Here is a 21564-nt window from a genome sequence, read left to right on the forward strand (position 1 = left end):
TTCCATCCCACCCCCCCCCCCCCCCCCTGGTACGATGATGGGGGTATGAGTTTGCTTGTACGTCCGAGGGTTAAAACGGTGAGGTAGAACAGTTGTTGTAAGGAGTGTATTTTTAATAAAGCATTTTTCTTCTTTTCATTCCCAGAACTCGAATGAAAGCCCTTCCACAAAGATACTATAACTTTAATCAAAAGTCGGTGACAAAAACCGATTTTTAAAGACTGAAGGAAAAGCAGGCTTGTATGACGAGTTTCATGCTTGGTTTTTGACAGTAAAAAACAAACATTGCAATCCGGATGATTTAAATTATGTTCATTTCATTAAACTAGTAAAGACAACATGATTGGAATCCTTTCCAAACCAAATATACAACTGACAGGTAACAGGTGTATTACCAGAGCCGTAACTAGCAAGAGGCAAGACGACGCATTTGCCTTGTCTAGATTTTTACCCAACATTAAAACAAAATATGTTTGTTAAAATAATCCCCAGTTGAACAAGATTGATTTTTTCTCAAGAAATACCCCATGAAAAATGTCTCTGAAAGAGATACAGAGCTTCTTGATTTCAATTTTTTCTGAAAGGCATGCCCCCAAACCCACAAGCAAGATCTTGCCTCATCTATGGCAAAAGTCTGGTAATTTTAACGGCACTGGTATTACATTGTTTTATTTGTTATTCGTTTCCCTTACTCAGTTTGGATATCTCATTGCAGAAACTGAGTTGATTTAAAATCTTATCTGCTCCTAATTCCATATCTTCAACCACTAAACTTGAAGAGCTGTCTTGAGAACATACCACAAACAAAAGCTTATTTTCTTTCCAAATCATCTCATGAGGACAAAACGGAGCTGTTCCACAGAAAAGCTATCCATGCACTTCCCAGCAGGCTGATAAAGGCACGATTTCTAATGAACCAGTCATAACATTTTTATGAAATTTTACAAGGTTATTCATTTTAAAGCAAGAAAACCGCTGATAACAAAAACGCAGCCAGCCAGGTATTTGGACAAAAAAAAACTTCACAGCCAGCTGGTAAGTGCATAAAGAACAGCCTTCCTGTGGAACAGCTCCATTTTGTCCTGCTTTCATCTTTCATTGACAATAAAGCGGAATACAACAGCTTTATTTGCTTTATATGTAGTACTAAAATTATCAGTTTTTATTCCCATCGCTGTCCTATCGCCAATAGGGTTAGCAACAAATGATCTTGTTTTGGTGGCAATTGCGCGAAACATGGCCCTTTAAAACACCTCTTTACGCTCTCATCGCTGGCTTGGATTTGCACTGGACTTATCTCCCAGCCATTTTTTGTTGCAAATTGGATGACCCATTAAGCAAATCCTCCATTCAACGCCTATGACAAAAGGGGCTGGCCAACGTTTTATTTGTATAGGCGATCACATGATTTCGAGTGCAATAAATAAGCAGGAGCGGGAGGCTAACAAAATTGCACGAGCCCAAAGGGGGAGTGCAATTTGTAGTCTTTGAAAAATTTACGAGTGCTTATTTATCCCAAATTTCACGAGAAAAATCATGTGATTACTTATTGAAAAAAAATGCGAGAAAATAACATGCGAAATCTCGTATAAAAACAATTTATTCAAACTCGGAAAATAGAGTCTATAATTCATTCAAAACAAGTCAAACCCAAACAACGTACAGGTTTCTTGATGTTTTTAAAGTTTTGTTTAGCCGAAGAATCCGGCTTAACAGTCCAACGAATTGTCTGAATAAAAGATTCTGGGTTTTTATCTCTTCCAGAGATTTTCTTCTGCTTCCAATTAATAGTTATCACTTGGCTTGGGCGCATTCGACTCGACGGCCAGCCAAGTGAAGCTGTTTTGCTTTTCATTTCAACACTTCCTTGGAATAGAAAGCCTATCAGTTCTGTTCTCTAAGTTCAGTGTCTTTTAAGTGATGTAGTCATTACTTTGAGGCTATATGGTCCATAATCTTCGCCAATGTGTTTGTTTTTGAATTCGGCGAATTCGGTGTAAATAAATTCGCTCAAGCAAGGCGTAAAGCTTAGTCGGCTTGTAGTTTCGATTTCGTCGGCACTTTCCTTCTTAAGAAACCAGTTATTCCAAAACGAGAACCAATAACCAGTGCTTTTCAGTACTATGGTATTTAGAGCTGTCTTCTGGCTTACTGTGCTCAAAACGCCAGCGATGTTTTACTTGCTTCTCGAAACAGATCCAAAGTTCGCGCCATTCAGATCGCGTGGAAGCGTTTGATTGGCCCTCTGAACTCCAATCAGAACTCTTTGTTTGTTTCTCTTTTTTGCACCAAATTTCATTTTTTCTGCACTATATTAAGTCATTTCTGCATCGAATTTACTAATAACTGCATTTTTCTAAGCCAATCAGATTTGAGAAATTTTTTCATGTATATTATTAGACGTGTAATGGTTGCCACTATTGTTAGAAAGCAAAGGATCTGTTATGTAAAACAATTGGGCAATCACTACACGTCATACAATCCAAAACGGTAATCTTTTCTACTTTTTGTAACTTTTAAATGATATTTCTCTCAGTCCCATCGTGGTACAAGGAGGGGGGGGGGGGGGTTGGGGTGTGGACGGACATCCCAATGAACGTTTTTTTTTGGGGGGGGGGGGTGGGGTGTGGACGGACATCGCAATGAAGGTGTTTGTTCTATTAAGTAGATGACACAAAATGACATAAATTTTGTTGGTTATGACGTCATATAACGTCATTAAATCCGCCATCCTGGATCCGCTTCCTTTGGTCTCACTCTTATCTTTAAAACTCAGAAAATAACGAAAATTAATACAAAATCAGGAAGACCTGGAAAAACATGGAGAAGGACAGACAGGCCGGATTGGAGGAGTACAATTGGAGGAGTACAATTTCCGTTCCTATTCTTCATTCGGAGAAAAGGGATCGATGAATACAAAATCAAGCCTTCTTCCACCGAGCCGCGCATTCTCTTCTGACGGTTCAAGAATGATCTTAAAACTCAAAGTAAATTGCTTGTATGTTCTTTCATTTGAGGGAGGACGTCCAAATCAGGGATACTACTCGAGCACTTCATAAGTGCATCCGGACGCCATTTTTACCTCGCCAGAGCCCAAGTTGTTTCCGCACGTCTTCAAAAAATCGATATTTATAGCCCTAGCTTGAGTTCTATCCGCAAATTAAGGTTATAGAAAACGCAACTGTAAATGTGTTTATAATATAGATAGGAGTCTTCGCGCGCTCTGATTGGCTGAAAACCTATGTTTTATCAGAGTATAAAACATAGAAAAATCATGTTTTATTGTTTTTCGTCAGCTTTCCTCGAGTGCTTCGCGCGTCGTTGACTGTTCGTTGGCTTTAACCACTCGTAAGCAACAAGGTCGAATGGAATAATTGTTTTATTAAATTCCTTTTTAAGCATAAATCCACTGGACATTTCATTTTGTTGTAAACGAAGTGAAATTATGAGGACTGAGGCGGGAAAAATTGTGGCGCGGTGTTCACTGCTTGAGTTGAATGAAACTCGCAAGGAAAGCGAGCGAGAGAGTTTTTCTTTCGAAGATTTTTTCGACAATCTCCTCCTAAATCGTCTATTCATGCTGGAACTTGATTGTGACAACAATTAAGGTTTACGGGAAGATCCGAAGCAATAGCTTTTCTGGAAAATTGGAAATTACTCGCCTTGTTCAAGTCGAACGAAGTAAGCTTAAGGGATGGATGTCAAAATTGCCCTCAGAGTCGGTGAAGTTTATTGAAGTTCAAAAAGAACTTACCTGAAATGCTTAGCCTTATTTTACGTTGAACACTGAATGAAATTGTGTCAGTTTTCTGGTCTTTCCGTAAACTATTTTCTGCTTTTCATCTTCGCTTACACGCTCTTGTTGTACATATTTTTAATTAAACTTTTCACTCGCGGTGTCTAAAATCTATGTCATAAAGCAAAGAAAGAAACCTAAGCTATGTTTTATTCTGTCATAAAACACTCCGGGCATTTGAGAACACTCGAGAAATGTAGAAACATTCGCCTGCGGCTCATTTTTTTACATTTCCCTCGTGTTCTCAAATGCCCGTCGTGTTTTATGACAGTATAAAACATGGCTTAGGCTTCTTTATTTGTTAAAAATATACTTAACATTTTTATATTTTATTGTATTTTATTTTATCTTTATTTTATTGATTTTTAAGGGTAACTTTGTAGAATAGACATTGTAGATGAAGAAAATCCCTTTGTCTGTTTGGTGGAAATTCTACAATAAACCATTATTATTATTTTATTTTATTATTATATTATTATATAATATCGTCCTTTAAATGTTCAAAGATAATGTTTTTCATGGGTTAAGTAGCCTACATCTAATTTCAGAACAGTTTAGACCAAAATTCGGCGAAATCCTCGTGACGTAGCTCCTTTAAAATATTTCAAAATATTGATCTCGCAGCTCGCCTTTTGCGCTGTCCGTGACCTTACAGACAATCTCAGTTCGGGCCACTGTTACGTTCTTCTATCCAATCAGGCCAAGCGCATTCAACTGCATCAATGGCTAGCACTCCATGGCCATCGCTATTTATTTTCTTGACACCTTCTGCTACATCATGTACTGTCCCGGCCTTGCAACGCTCTTCTGCGATCTTTCCAGGGCCTGAATAGAATCCCAGTTTGCCGTCAGATATCTCAACTGGGGCATAGAAGCTTGCACTTCTGGGAGACATTGCAATGGTAAAATTTCCATACTTTTCCGGCTGAAACTCAGGAATTGCTGGAATTGGCTCTGCATACAAACAATATGCGGTAGTGAGCATAGTGACCACAAGGAATGTCTCTTTGTCTTTTTCGCTGCATCTGTATTCAACACAAGCACCAGCCACCAGATCCACATCCCATCCAACTGTGGGTCGTTCTCCTGTCAGTGTTTGTTCTTTTAAAGAAAATCCGTACCTGGTTTGACGGTCGGGGGTAAAACTTTGCACTGATACCCAAGGGACCGCATCTTGTTGGAGATATTCCGTTTTAATTTTAATGAAACACTTCTTAGGTTCCTGGTTTGGTTTTCTGGCATCAGTTGTGTACCATGACAGTGGGTGTCCGGGTGGCCTGGAACCAAAGTCGTCGAGCTCGTTCAGTTTGACTTCTGCCTCGTCCAAGCGAAACCTAAACGCCAGCAAACTGTCACTGAGATCAAGACATTTGTTCATCTCATCACCACCGAATACGGGCCCTGCCTGCGAAGTTACTTTCGTCGTGAACTGAAAAGACCGCGATTCATTCCCTTCTATAACAGATGCTTCTAATTCAGGAGCAAGCTTCTCCAAAATTGTATCATCGGGATTTAACTGACTGACACTTTCACTCCCATCTGCATTATAGGACAACTTGGTTGACTGCAAAACAACATTAGAGTCGCACCATGCAGGAATACAAGCTATTCCGTTTTTATTAGTAATTTCCTTGGTATATCCATAATACTGTTCCTGATTGGTATTCTCTTTGCCAATCAATGTCACTACAGCCCCCATGACAGGTTGCGTGCCTTTATTAGTCATGGTGTAGGCCTGTGCTCGAACATAACAGCGCTTCCATAGGATGTCGATGTTGATGTATGATATTTTATCAGTTTGAATGTAACCGATGTAAAACCTCCGGCCACCCAATGAGCGTTTGGTTCTTGAGTTATTGACTGGTTTCATTTCTCCCATTTGGCGCCATCTTCCGGTATTTTCATCCAGCCACCACAGCCATGGAGCCATTTCTCCAGTTGCATTACTTGGCAACGCAATCTTTACAGGGTAAAAAAACGTGTAATATAGTTTAAAATCTTCTCTTTGTAAAGTCATCGTCGCTGCTGCAGTCGTTGCAGATATGTTACATTATGTTAGTGCATAATCCTAGGACAACTAGCTAAGGCCTTAATTCATTTTCTTATTTTCTCAGCTAAGCAATGGAATGCCCCGCCAGTCTCTATCCGAACAAGTGATTTTACAGATTTCAAGAGAAACCTGTTTTAATATATTTTCATCTATTTTATTGTATTCTCTTAGTTTTTCTTATGTTATGTTTAAAACGTAGCTGCATCTTGGACGAGGCTACTTGAGCCAAACAAGAGTCGCGCCCTTTTTGTGAATGTCGTGACTTACAAGCGCGTAAAAAAACCTTTCTTTGCCCTCTCTCCCTGCTCAGTTTTGTTTCATGTGGTTTGCAATTCATCCGGTTTTGTTCCCAGAACACAACAAGATTAACAGCATTGAAATGGCGGTGAAGGGCTGAAAAGATGAGCTGTAGTACCCAAATCAGTGAAAATTTGTATCTCAACGGTTTACGCAAGGACTGTAAAATACAATGTACATCAATATGACTAGATAGCATTTCGTAATGTTGAAAATGATGCATAAAATTTTGATTGCAGATATTCCTATAGCCCTTATGTAAGAGCCACCTTTTTCAGTCAAGTATACAATGTGCTTATACTTCACAACATCTATCGGAACTAACAAGTGGATTATTTAAGCATCTAAATGTTTCCCTTCTTTGAACGTTGCAAGTACATTTTTTTCTCTAATTGTTACCACTAAGTTGCTTATTGTAAAAGGTTCTAAGTTTGTACCTTATCAGGTTCAAGATAAATCTTCATATTTCCTGCAAGGTCAAGTTGCTCATTATCCTGGTCCTGAACTTTGATTCTAAGTATCCCGTATGTTTTCAGTGGCTGAACGTCTCCTGATTGGTCAACTGTGGTGAAGTCTCCTGGTGTAGTCAATAAGTCACTGACGTTTCTTGCATCTTTCCAGCTCACCCTTAGCTTTGCTTTACCTTGGAAAGTAAAATGAATACATCTTTAAATCAGCACGCACTCTCTAGCTTTCTTCTTATATCTTTCCCTGAAGTTTGTTTCATTCAGGTGGGGTGGGGGTTAAATTTTGGGCGCGTGGGGTGAATTACAACAGTGCTCATTCTCATCCCCAGAGGCGCACACTTGTCCCTCTTCGGCCGGCTGATTTGGCAAATCAAAACAACCGTTTTAAAATTTCTTCGTTGTAAGGGATTTTACTACGGTTGATTTGATTTGCTAGATTTTAATTCTCTTTGTTAAACATCTAACTAATCAAAACATGTGTCCCCAGAGCCACTTGTTCTTCGTGACCCAGGCTCAGCCAGCTAAGAGGGACAAGCGGATCTGGGTTCTCGCCGAATCGAGAACCTTCGACCTTTACTTTGCAAGACCAAATATCGCTGGGAACTGCGACTGCAAGGGCTGCGACTTTGCATTAAAATTGGAGCTAGAGCCAAGTGTTGATGCTGAAGTTGGCAAACTTCATTCCTTTTTATGCATGAAGTTCTTTGTTCTTGCTATTTTCAGTGAAATGCGAACTCTGAAATTCAATCCTCAATCAACGGTTTACGCTTTTTGCTGCCGTCAATCATCTTAGCGGACCTCTCGGGAAACAGAAGTTCACTTCAACCGGGTCAAAAGGTCACGTCCGTCAGTTGTGATTGGTAGATTTTGATCCATTTTGTTTGTTGCCGTTTTTTATGGTTCGTTAGCTGTCGCCATAATTATGATTTACGGCAGCGAAAAACACAATCGTCGATCGATCGTCAGTTGGATCTTGAATTTCAGAGTTCGCATTTCATTGAAAACCGCAACAAGAATTTGTTTTCTCCTGCAAGGAGGGGACGAGGGGTTTTGGCTGTTTTTTTTTTCGACAACCTAAAATACAATTTTTTAAGTTAAAATCTCCAAAAAAAGGTTTAAACTGATAAGCTCATAACTTTCTAGACTTTCCGAACTTTCCGAAGGTTAGCTGAGCAATGTGTTTAAGTCCACTGTATGTATGCATTATGAAACAGGATTGTAATAGAAAATCTTTTAGGCTTTCAACAACACAACCCAACAACACAGACAATTTCCTCTTATATGACGAGTAACATTCCATAATCCACTGCGACGCCAATAGTTGTACTTAGTGACCTCTTTAAAAAAAGTCAGTATACAATGTTCGTCATGTACCTTCGAGGTTTTTACAAATATGTAACAAAAGGCCTTTGAATTGGCAACCGCCGTCTTGAAACTCACCTTTAAACGGCTTCCCATCTTTATGCAGGAGATTGTCCGCTGGCAATTCTAATTCCGCCATACTGTCCCCAGTGTGCCCCAGTGGCACTCTCAGGTTTTGGCTGCTGTCGAACGTCACTGGCGGGTCCTCCTCAGGTAGGGCTATGCTGATGTGGGACACAGTCTGGCCCTTCAGAATTGGCACGGTTTGAGTAGTGTTAAAGAACTGATCTGTCGGGTCATGGAATGTGACAACCACACGGTCCACATCATCAGAAATAGTGAACGAAAATTTGCCCTCTTCGTTCGTTCTATCAACTACTTTCTTTCTGAATATAACTTTCACGTTCTTGACTGGGACTCGGTCAGGGCCACCAACGACTTCTCCTATAACGCAATGACAGTAGTAATCAGTCCTTTGAACAACGAAAATGATACCATAATGATGAAACTCTATCAACTTCTTTCCTCTGTTTAGAACCCTCTTCTTTTTCAATGACTTTTTTTATAATTAATGCACTTCCTTTCCACAAAGACAAATCTAATGTGCTAAGATAATTTTCGAACAAGAAGACGAAGTAAATTAGAAGTATTCCAGTAACCTGGAATATTTATTATTCAGGATTTAAAATGTTTGGCTGTCAAAATGGGTTACAAGGAAGTTCGTCAACCCTATGACATAAATAAAAAGGTATGGGTAGACAGGCATTAATATCAGTAATGCCAGTAGTTGTCATTAAAATCAGTAATGGGGGTGTCGCAGTGGCCAGGGCCCAGTTGTTCCAAGGGTGGATAACGTTAACCACCAGATAAATCGCTATCCAGTGGATAAGTGTTAACAAAACATACTGCACTATCCACCGGATAGTGATTTATCCTGTGGTTAGCATTATCCACCTTTTTAACAACTGGGGCTAGATGGTTAGTGTACTGGACTCCGGATCGAGCGGTCCGGGTTTGAGCCCTGGCCGGGGTCATTGTGTTGTGTTTATGGACAAGACACTTTACTCACATAGTGCTTTTTCCACCCATTGGCAAGTGTATAAATGGGTGCCGGCGAATTTACTGCTGGGGATAACCCTGCGATGAACTCGCATCCCATCAAGAAGAGAATAGAAATACTCCTTGTCGATCGCTTCATGCTACGGAAACTGGCATAAGTTCCGGCCTGATGGCCCACTATGGTCGACCGCAAACTTTTTTGGGTGAACAATCATAAAAAATCAATAATAACATAATTATTTTTATTTAGAACAGCTCACCTTTTATGACGGTTTCTCTTTTGGCGCATGTGCCGCACCCGCATCCTTTGAGCCGATAAAACACCATGTCATTGTAACTTACACCGCAGTTTACGACGATCCTTTCTTGATGATCCTCGCTCACTGGACCGCAACAGCAATCTTCTTTCGCTCCACAACTGTCTGATAATGATGGACTCTGGGAGCATGGTTCCTCAGAACATTGTCCAATATCCAGGGTGTCCTCGCCTGTGCTTGCTACCTTACATCCTGGTGGTAGTTTTATGACGTGACTTCTTGGTGTTCGGTTGCAGGTATCTAATATTTCCTCTGTGTAAAGAGTACGAGAAGAGTTTTTTCATTGTATTGGAACTAGTCTGGATTCCTTAGTTTATTCCAACTTTTACCTTACCATAGTGAAACCTTGGGTCCACCAAAAAAATGGGTGCTTGCTTTTGCTCTTATTTGTGTGTTTATTTGTTTATTTGTTTTTTGTTTGTTTGTTTGTGCAAAATGCACTTTGTGATGGTTTGTTAGTGAGCTGTCGTTCACTAACCCACTAAACCGATAAATCGCTAAACTCCTTAAGTGCTCTGGTGTAAACTTTAATTGATGGTTAAAAAAATTAATATTAATAAATTGATTATTCTTCTAAAGGCGGTAGGAGTTGAGGAGCACCTGACTGTGTGTAGTAAGGAAAACGTGTAGCACATCTACTTAACTTTTATTCTAAAGGCGGTAGGAGCACCTGACTGTGTGCACTAAGTAAAACGAGTAGCACATGTACTGCACAAGGGTATATGTATGTTTTTGTAAACCCTATGCCCTCTTTGTATATACCCCCTTTTTGGTACTATTCTTTTGAGAATAAAGAATTTTGCAATAAACGCATGTGCAAAAGACGAGTCTACGTTACATAATAGAAAGATATCGTACCTTGGACCTTTAACTCGGCAGGACTTGAAATCTCTGATCCGTAATCGTTTGTGGACTTGCAAGTATAGAAGCCTTGAGCTCCATTTACGTTCGGGATAAACAAGTTAGATTTCGTTCCCATGGTAACCTTCTGTAAACGCCTTCCATTTTGATACCTTTAACAAGAACAAAATTAAATTTATTTAGCGATCTTTAAACACTGGCATCGAAGAGCATTTACGTTCGAGTAATGTCTCGGATAACAAAATTAAGAAGAAGCGCTCACTATCTTGGTACAATGACCTTCCACAGAAAGGTTTTTAGACCTTGCAATTGTAACCTTGGTTAAAAGACTCGCTTTGACTTATTAAAAATATATAATATTACATATTTCGAATTCTGCCTTTCACGTCAAATGTCCATGTGGGAGCAACAACGATTAATTGCTTTACCAGCTTATTTTAATTGGTAGGGTCCCTTCTGCTTCACAGGTGAAATTCGCACTTTGTCCAGCAATGCGCATCTTGCTCTTAGGATTAACGGCGATGTAAGCTGGCTCTAAAAAGGAAAGACATGAAAATGTGTTGGTACGCAAAACAACTTGGAGCCGCGATGGCCTAGTGGCTAGTAAACTTGACTGCGGATGGAGAGGTCTGTCCGTGGTCACTGCGTTGCGTTCTTGGGCAAGACACTTTACTCTCACAGTGCCTCTCTCCACCCAGGTGTATATCCGCGATTTTACTGCTGGGGGAGAGGGGAACCCTGCTATGAACTAGCATCCCATCCATTGGAGGGGAGGGTAGAAATACTCCTAGTCGCTTCTTCTACTGAAACCGAGATAAGCTTCGGCCGGATGTGCCACTTGGCTTGAACGCAGACTATTGCCTTTACCTACTCAAAACAACACAACTGGTTGATTAACTGACAAAATATACAGCTATGTGCATACTTTGCTCTGAAATTGTAAAAAGAAACTGGGAAAAAATGGCAATTGCTTTGCTAGCAAGTGTTATCTCAGTATACCTGCATCTTCAAGACGGATCAAAAGCGGATGGTCATCTCTTTGAATGCCGCCCTGAAGTCGAAGAGGAATGTAGTCGTTCTTCCTCACCGTATAAGACGAATTTTCACACCTGTCAATCATTGAAAAGTGACCACTCTTATTGGTCCTTGCCATTTCTGTAGGAGGGGAGATTCCGAACAAAATGCTGACGTCTTGAAGTGGGGCTCCAGATGACGTCACTACCCGTCCTTGAATTTGAATAACACTTTCAGGACACTGGCACTGACAAAGAGCTTTGTCAAGTTTACCACGGATACAGGTTTTATTGCATTCTAAACAGAACAGATAAACTTGTTATTGTTAGTAAAACTGTCGAGAAACTGTATTTTTTTGTTACTTATCAAGATCAAAATTCATCTGATTTGAGGTTTTTCTGTTACTGACAGGGGCGGACCTAGGGGGGAGGGTGCAGGGGTGCAAACCCCATCCCTGAGATGACCTGCGTCTTTCTAATACAGCTGTTATTCTTTGCAAAAAGTTTTTTTTTGGTTCGTAAGCAATGAATTAAAAAATTAAAAAAAAAAAAAAAGATGGGTAGTGAATGCATCTCACCAATGATTTGGTGCAACTCCTCAGAAAAGGCCTGAACTTCGCCTTAATTAACACCTTACCATGTACCACAAAAGAATATATTTCAGTGACAGATAAACCTCAGACAAAGTGTTTTTGGATCTTGAGCCTTTTCGGATCACCTTAAAACGTATTTTCTCCTGCAAGGAGGGGAAGAGGAGTTTTGGCTGTTTTATCTTACATCAAGGCCATGATTAGTGAAATGTTTTGGATAGATTGTAACAGCCCTTTAGCGATAAAAATCAATTTTCCATCAATATCTAAAGCACTACTCCAAAACACCCTGAACTGTACAAGAAGAGTATCGATCTTAGTGACAATTTGGTTGCATGTTGTTGACTAAGTACTTCTAATAGACTTTTCCGAAGACCGAGTTTTCTTAGTGTTTTACAGAAACTTTCAATGAACCGGTTAAAATTCCTCTTTAGTACATCTTCACGTTCGTTTAGTATTTAATGTTTCGTTGCAAAATAAACTTACTACTTGCTGAAATGGTGAAGATTTAATAGGCGCCCAGCCACAAGAAAGCGCCCACCTCGAATAAGGACCAATAAGCGCCCACTCTAAAGGTCCAAAAATTTAATAAGCGCCCTGAATAGATATGGTAATACCAGTTTACTGCCTGAAAGTGAATCGATTTTGCTAGGAACAATTCAATTTTGGCTTTCCCCTCTGTACATTGTCACCTGAATTGACTTTAAAGCAATTCTGCCATTCCTTCAGCGAGAGACTCCTGCTCTGATCCTCATCACACTCTTGAAGGAAAGCCAACTGGCACACTCTTGGACCGCGCAGGCTCCACCTCCCTCTTGCAGCTTCGTTGTAGTCAACCAGGCCATTTTTGTTTCTGTCCATTCGTTGGAATCCCCACTACAAATAAAGAACAGCTATTTGGCACGATCGAGTTAATGCTTGTGGCGCTTTACAGGACCCCCATGCAGAGGGTCCTGAAGCAGGGTATAAAAATCCTATTTCTCGGCCCAAATTTTGCCCAAATACCATTTCTCAGCATTTTGTTTTCCCAAATTTTCCCAAATTCCATTCCCAGTTCCAATGTTTTTAATTTTTTATCTGTTATTGCCAGTCCCAGTAAGCCAAATCCCACTTTCCCAGTCAAAATTTGCCCAAATCCCATTTTACATTTTAACCCTTCAGACCCCTCCTTACAGCACTTAATTTGACAAAAGTTATTAGTAGTAAAGTGTCACCACTTCGCTACAACCTTGGACAAAACCTGTTGAAACATACTCATTTCGCGCACTGTTTCTCCACAACTTTCCTCTCAAGCGGAGAAAACAAGAAAACAATTGCGGGTCTTTAATTTCGTGATTTTTAAAAAATCGCGAAAATTGCGAAAATTAAGTCCCGCGAAAATAAGTAACAATAAGGTACACTATAATTCAAAGTAAAGAGGATTAGAACGACCACTTTTAAAAAAACTTGGGAAACATTTCTCATAAAAAAATCCCCTTATTGTAAAAACAAGCGAATTATTCAATTTACTCAAAAACAGCCTTTTTAACCGTTAAATTGTTTTTTTTTTTTTGGTGGTACAAATTAATTAGTAGAAAAGCAATTTTTTCACACTGCAGTAGAATTTAGATAAAGATTCCATTTCATTCCACAAGATTGTAAAAAGGTACAAAATTTGGCTTATGCGTATTCGCAAAAGCCAAATTTGGACTTTTTGCTGACCTGTACCGATTTTTTTTATTTGCTCATTTTCTTTTCATTTTCGTTCTAATTCTCTCTACCTTCTACTCTGTACATCCTTTCTACTGTGATTTATCCGAGGTTAAATGTCTAAAGTGGCTCTATCAAGAGTGCGTAAGAGAGGGAGCCTCTTCCATTTTTGCCCTTAATTCCCCGGTCACCGGCGCTAAATCTCACTTACCATAAGAAGCCTTTTTTTAAAGTGTCGTTGATTGGTTAACCAAGATCTGTCGTCGGGCCTTGCGAAGTGAATCATATTTAGAACACGCTTTTGAAGATCTTTTGCATATTTGGTGGGGAATTTGGACAACTGGTCACTTGGGCATCCAGATGCTGTTTTTATACAAAAGAAAGCACGAGCTATAAAAATATCCAATCATCCGAAAAATTAAACAGCGAGCAGTCATTCTTACAATGGAAGGGTTTATGGACAATGGATCAGTTTATGGACTGTAAACTTAACATAGAAATATTTTATGCCAGCGTAATGTGAACCATAATACTAAAGTTAGAACATCCAGCAGTATGTTCCCAGTATGCTATTTTGAGGCATAATAGTACAATTTTACAAAAAAGTGATGTTTTTGCTTTAAATTCATGGTGACCTTTGTCATCTTGTAAGCACTATGTCTATCTTTAAAGCTGGAGACTTTCCAGAGTTTTAAGTGGTTAAGCGGCCATTGGATACCAGCCATTATATCATGCCTGTCAAACATGGTCGACAAGAAATCGCCTTCCGATTTCTTTAGTAAAGAAAGATTTAGCGATAGTTCGTGGTTGTTGTTCACAAAAAAGCTATTTCATGCGGTAACATTGATGAAAGGCAGAATCAGTGATTCAGCGTTTCCGATTATTTCCGATTTTTTAATCATCATTTCGACTGAAACTAAACTGATGAACGTTTTGGTTATATCATAAATTTCCACTCACAGTATTGTTCGAAGATTTTGTGTTAACGTTAAAGCTTTGAATTTAATTTTAAGAGGTTAAAGAAGGGTAGAAGAAGGCAAAATATTTTTTTGGAACACCACCAGATGGTTGACCCCAACGCAAGAGCACCCCAGGTTGTCTGTTCTAACTTTAAAACTACATTAAATCTTCAATATTTCTTATCCCTCTTAATTTTACAAAGCCTTTGTAAAAAAATCTCCTCCAAAACATCCCCAAGAATTTACAAACCATCCCCCGAAACATAGATTTATGAGATGAAGAGATTTTTATAGATTGCTTGAAATGTGAAAAGATATTTCCGATAAAACCATGTAAAGGGACTCAACAATGGCATTCATATTCACTCCCTCTTTAAGCCTCTCTGTCTAATATACCACTTCTGGAAGATAAAATTTTCTAATATCTAGTTTTTCGTTTGCGCTTTTCATAGTTTCAAGCAGCTATTAGGAAGTTACATCTATGCGACTTGAAAGTCCATATTGTATTTCGTGACATAGCTTGACGGCGACTAAAACCCCCATGTATTTTTTTCTCTAGTTTTATATACCTTTATCTCGTCTTTTCTCCGCGGGAGATGAAACAACCTAGGAGAAAAGGATTTCGGTTATTACGTTTACAGGTATACACATTCAGTATATCGGAAAACATCAGTAATTTTTTTTAAGATATTTGTTACGTGGAAGCAGAAAAAGCAAAGGATATCAAGCATGCATAGTTTTGTCTGAGTGAAAATGACACCAGGGTCATGTTAGTGACGAATAGACGTCTTTTTAGCATCGCTCGTGAAATAAATGAACAGTGAAAAGGACAGAGAATACTTCAGAGCCTATTCAATGCAGTATGATTGAAGATTGTATTTTGGCAGCACGATATATCTTTGGTAGATGCGCTTAAGTGGTGCGATGGAGCAAAGTTGTTGTCAAAGGCCTTGAAATGCCGAAGATTAAGAAAAATCAATCTGAAAGATGAAACTGAATGGGTATAAAAACAATAAAATCAACTTACAATCACTGCTAGCAACCAGGCAAGGAACAAAGCCTGAAGTACGAACTTTTCCATTGACGAGGAGCACTTCTGCCGAAACAGCGTCAGCGTAACGAAGCTAAGAGAATGCACGTCTCTCGGTTAGAAAAGCAAACTCTGCAATACAACTCCAGGCTACGACCTTTATAACGAACTATATTTGAAATTGAGCCAAATTGATAAGAAATCTAAGCTTTTAGAGCAGAATCTTCTTGTCAAACAGGGTGTCGACTGCTGATAGCATAATCGTTTATCAACTCTGAAGGGTAATTTAACTCGTCTATGATGATGACCCCCGATGAAGGTAATATACGCCCGTCGTATTTCTAGTCTTTAAGGGGCCGATTACATGGCGAATTTTAGCCCGAAACTGAAACATCATCCAGTTAGTGAATTTTGAACAAAAAACCAAATGGCAAGAACACTTAAGATCGTGAAGTATTTTGCAAAACAATCATTCCGTTCGCGCCAGTTCTTGAATAAATGGATAACAGTTGAACGTACTGTAATAAACTGGATTTCAAAATTGCCTCGATGACAGATCAATAACCTTGGTCGATAAGCAAATTCTGCTCGCTGTCGTGCATGTCTCGACACAAATTATCGATATATAAAGTACACGTCAGTTTGGCACATTCTTTAGTTAATTAAAGGAGCTGTGTCACGGACAAGTTCACGCCTTGAAAAAATTAGCAAGTTTTTTCAAGTTTGTCGTTCGTAATCCGTGTTAATCTTCGTCAGTCGAAACCATCCTTGGTTATTTTCGCGTTTTTGTCTCGTGACGTCATGACGTTGTCATGACGACACGAGAATATACTCCAGGGGGAGAAGGTGCATTCCATGCGTGTTTGCTTTCTGAGGCCGCAGAATTTTCCCGCCATGTCAATATTTTTCGTGCCATGTCAACATTTTGCTTTGTGAGGCCGCCGGATTTTTGGGGTTGTGAGGCCGCCGGATGTTTTGGGTGTTGTCAAAGAACAAATAATTTTTGTTTATAAGTAGAAATTGAAAAGTATTTCTGCATTGAAGATTTTTTGCTTTTGCCCTGTTTCATTGCAATCGTTTGTCGGTTGGGAGTGTTAACTGCAAATGGCTTTTTAGTTGAAGAGAATTGAACTTTAACTTAAAGCAAAATCACGGCGTAGAATGCAAAGCAGTGAAAGAGATTTTTTTTTTAATTTGAGGAGTTTTATTAGATTGAATTTTTGTACATTTTTTAAATGAAACGGTTGGGACAATTAGAAGAGAGGTTTTAGTTTGCTCGGGTAGAATATTTTGCGTAGATGGTATATCCGATTTCACACAACAAGATAAAGCATTAGTAAGAGTTAATTGTTGGCTTAAACGACACTGCTGTGGAGAGGAATAAGAAAGTACATCAGGTTAGTTAAAGCTATGTAATATAATGATTGATAGAGAGAAAAGATTAAATCAGAATATTTTAGTAAGGATGATTTACTTCTAAAATACAGATTAGTTAATGGTTTTGTTTATGTGATTGTCACGTTATTGTATAACGCAGCTTCGATTGAACAAAGGAACTAGAATGCGGTTCTATATTTTTTAGTAGAGGAATGAAGTTTTTAAATTTGTTTTCAGTTTATTTTCTTGTATAGTTAATGTTTCAGCATACAGGGATTGTGCAAAGTATGAGAATAAATAGCTTCGCGATGGCTGTGTACGAAGTTATATTTAGTATCTTTTTTGAATTTGATGTTTGTACTTTGGGAATTAGTTAAAATGAATTATGATTTCTGTTTACAACGCTAACAATAGTTTTAACGGGATATTTTTTTGTTAGACTATGTGAGTGATTTCAGTGCTGGTAATGTAACATATTTATTGTTTACATCTTTGTAAAAATCAAGCAATTTTTCAGTGTCACGAAAGTACTGTTTTTGGAGAAATTCCGAGTTTGAAATAATGCATGGTTCGTTTAAACAAGGAATATAGTTTGGGAAGTTATAAGTTCATCAGGCAAGTTAGAATTGAGTAGTGTAGTTTATAATTGATGGAGAAAAAAAGGGCAAACTAGAACATTTCACCAAGCATGATTGTGTTTTGAAATAAGAAAAGGGTAAAGGTCGGTAAAGGGTTTTGTTTTTGTGATTGTTACGTTACAGACGCAGGTTTGATTGCGAAAAGAAAGCGGTTTTAATTTTGTTTTTTAGGAGATGAATGGGGTTTTGAAATTTGTTTACAGTTTATTTTCTGGTATGTTTTAATAACAGCTATTGTGGAAAGTGTGAAGATCATGAACAGTTGTACTTTATCTATTCTATTGAAACAATAGCTTAGGGTTGGCTGTGTACCAGGTTTATATTAAGTGTCGATTTTGAATTTGGTGTTTTTCCTTTGGAAATAAGTTGAAATGAATTATCACTGTTTACAACTCTTACAATAATGGTTAAGGTTTCAACAGGGTATTTATTGTTGAATTATGCGCGTGATTTAAGTGCTTCGAACGTAACAGATTTTTAACAGATTTTGTAAAAATCAAACAATGTTTTAGTGTCACAAAAGTATGGTTTTTTGGCAGGAGCCATAATCGGGGACGGAAACCGTAAGCGCGTGCCATTTCAGTATTGGGGGGTGTCCCCATGATATGGAACAACTGTGCTATTTTTAGCACAAATTGCGCCATCGCGTGTGGTACGCGCGCGTACTGCTGCAAGGATTTTTGCGTGGACGTCGCGCGGAGAAAAACAAACAAAATGGCGTCCAAAATTACCTCTTCAAGTGAAGCAGATATTGGATTTTTTTCACCTGTTTCTACTCCTCAGTTACATCAAGCCTCCCTTGAGCACTTCCTTGAAAGTGATCGTGAAAGTGAGGGTGATTCTAGTGGTTCGGATGTCTGCAGTAGCATTGTTTCCCGACAAATTCAGTCGTGAACAGCGAGAAAACGCGTCGGAGATGTCGTATATAGGTGCAAGACAATTTACTTACTCGTTTTAGAGCGCAGCGACAAGGAGACGCAAAGCATTAAGATCGACAGGGACAAACAGAGATCATATTTTTACCGAAATACGACTGTATACATCATGCCGTTCTTTCTTCGATGCTTTTACATTGATACCGAGTAATGGAGTAGTTTAGGAATATCTTTACATGTTTCTTAAATATTTTACCCCTGATTCAAGTTCCTTATCTGACTGATGTTGCTCCGAAATACTTCTTTAAGTCTCCTGCATTTTAATTTTCAATGCAGCAATAACTTTTCATCTGGACATATTAATATATGTACTTACTTTGTTAGTTAACATGGAATAATAAAAAACAATTTCTTAAAAGCTGCAGTATATTTTGGCCATGTTTTTGAAAGCAGGGAGCATTCAACTATTTCTATTAATGTTAATTTTTTTTTTTACTCAGGGATGACAAATTTTAAAGGTTAAATTGCAATCAGTGAGCCAAAAAGATAATAATGAAGTCAAAGGAGAAAATGATTAAAAAAAACTCTCCTCTCTTTCACGAAAAACTGTGTATTGAAAATTCAAAATTGCACATTACAGTATCAAATTTCTTGGACTACAGAAATTGAGTGCAGTCTGGTTATGCAACTATTACAGCTATTATGGTTGTTAAACTGGAATTCAACTTCCCATACCATTTAATTAGCCTTGTGTTTTATCTTGGGTATGTAAAATGGCCTCTTTAATTGTTAAATGTCCTGCTTGTAGGGAAAGGACTGATAATAATAACAAAACAGAAGTAGAACAAAGAAACAAAAAAAAAAACACTAAGGGTCAGGTCAAACTAACCTGCGGTTTGAAGCACTAAAAGATGAGCATCTGTTTTATTATTGACATTATTACTAAATATACATATAAAAATGCATCATTATATTTATAGCACCATGAAATAAAAGACTAACTGTATTTCATACGTTAAATGAAATGAAGGCAAAGTGCTTATATTCCGTTCAAAAGAGGAATATATATATATTCAAAGTGAAGCTCAGATTCGTCACACTTAACTGACTCAGTTCCTAATGCCACTCAAACAGTGTTGTTATAGCTATTCTACTTGAAAGAATATACAAGCTAAAAGGTTTGAAGTTTTATAACCTTTTCACTTTTCGCTTTTACTTATGTTATAAACAACAAAAACTGGATGAATTCTTCCTTCTTTATTAGGAGCAGATTCAGAATTCTCCTAGTTGGAAGGGGGGGAAACTGAAGGAAATTGTAAACCAAAAATAAAGAAATCAGTATAGCCATATATACAATAAGGGGGAAGTGACAAAAAACTTACAATCACTCCTAAGATCTAATTTGTGACAAAACTGGACATAGTTCAAAAGATTCAGTACATATCACAGAGCTTTGACAAAGGTTACCAATGAGAAAGATGTCAGAAGAACCATATAGCAAACAATATTGTTTGGTGATGCAAGACATGCAAGACACCTATCAAAAATCATAGATTTATTTTTGGCAAAAATCATGGATTTGCTATCCATAACATCATTTTTAGTGAATTAAACTTAGACCTGCTGCAGTTTGGTGTTCAAGAGTTTAAGTAACACATATTAAATATTTCCTTTTATAGAAATAGCATGTGTCTTTCTCTCCAAATTAAGTTCAGGAAAGGGTGCTTGCCTTCACCTTTTTTACTATCCAATTAAAATTATGATTTTTTTTATTTCTGCAGAACACTTTTTGCATAAATGGCAACCTATAGCATAACTTTGAATGTCCCATCAATGAAAACATAACTACAGAAGATATTCAAATATGCTCCCATCAATGAGTACAGTAAAGTGTTATATCAGACTCCAGAGTAATGAAATTAATTTAAATATTTAAATTATTTAAATATTTTTGGAATCATAAAATACCAAAATTAGTCAGTTCTAAAATAAAAAGGTTTGTGACTTAAATGCAAAACAACTCTTTAATCGTAGATGAAAAAAATATCTTTTGACAAAAAGGTTGAGGTATATACTTCTCTAAATATGATCACATACTCGATCAAATCAAATATTAAGATGTCTGACTTTCAAGACAAACCGAAACCCTGGCCGATAGCAGAGATAAGCACAAAGACACTGTTTTGAGGCCATTTCTTGCAAATCAATTGCCTGTGATACTTCGACACGTAAACAACTAGGGCATATTAATATAAAAAAGTTTTATTAAAACCTAGACTTATAACCGGAATTTATAATTAAGCTCAAGTACATCAATAAGTAAGCTTATTTACAGTCATACCAGGATTGTATTTTGCTCGTTCGTCTCGATCCGCGCTTCAAGCTCTCCCGGCAACCGGCAAATACGAAATTATTTCCACAGAATACACATTTACGCCCTAAGCCGGAAGTAACATGAAAGCGAGGCCTAAGGGCCACCAAAATAAAGATGGCGGACGTTCTGCCAACTACTGTGGGTGGTTTTAAATGCTGTGCGGCAGCACTGTGTAATAATCGGTCGGATAACAGAAAAGGCCTCACGTTTCATACATTTCCGAAAGATGATCACCGTAGAATGCAAATGGGCAGTGAAAATGAAACGATCTGACGGCAAGTTCAAGTGAATACTTCTACTACTTCTTTGTTTTGCTGCTCAGAACATTTTGTTGCTACAGACTAGAAGCGCAGTTTAACTGAGAAAAGGAAAGATCTTTTGCCATCTGCTATTCCATCACGGTTTCAGTGGACCAAGACATGAAGTCTCGAGATCGAGAGGGCAACGCGATGCGAAACAAGAGAGGAGAAATCACAGGTAAACAAAGCGTACTATGAGAGTTTGTATGGATGTACTATGAGCAGTATAAGAGCTTGAATGGATTTGAAATAAAGTTGAGAAAAAAATCTCTTATTATCATTGAAAAGCTTTAATAAAACTTCAAACCTTACCTGGTGTCACTTTTTGTTTTAATTGTGCTTTAGAATGCCATATTTGATCAAGTAATACCACTGACAATGCATGGCTGCATTAATCAGCTATGGACTGTTACATCATTAGTCGTGAATCAGTTTCAAAATCCAATTCTTACAGTGTAATATGGATCGACATTGAATTATATTTATCATCAAGGTGGCCTGATATTTGTTA

At 38.1% G+C, this 21564-nt stretch overlaps 1 protein-coding gene across 1 annotated transcript; it reads right to left on the reverse strand.

Annotated features, from left to right (window-relative positions):
• Positions 1 to 3707: 3707 nt before the first annotated feature.
• Positions 3708 to 15630, reverse strand: LOC144630196 (cartilage intermediate layer protein 1-like). Its single transcript, XM_078488519.1, has 11 exons — positions 15488 to 15630; positions 15030 to 15066; positions 13713 to 13864; positions 12505 to 12688; positions 11209 to 11520; positions 10638 to 10743; positions 10207 to 10361; positions 9292 to 9600; positions 8051 to 8416; positions 6581 to 6786; positions 3708 to 5756 (listed from the first exon to the last, which is right to left on the reverse strand). Exons 1-11 carry the CDS (start codon positions 15539 to 15541, stop codon positions 4458 to 4460), a joined length of 3180 nt encoding a protein of 1059 aa, XP_078344645.1. The 5' UTR covers positions 15542 to 15630; the 3' UTR covers positions 3708 to 4457.
• Between the last annotated feature and the right edge of the window lie 5934 nt (positions 15631 to 21564).

This window comes from Oculina patagonica, chromosome 11 (genome assembly GCF_052425735.1).
Source record: "Oculina patagonica isolate OP01 chromosome 11, crgOcupat, whole genome shotgun sequence".
NCBI classification, from domain to species: domain Eukaryota; kingdom Metazoa; phylum Cnidaria; class Anthozoa; order Scleractinia; family Oculinidae; genus Oculina; species Oculina patagonica.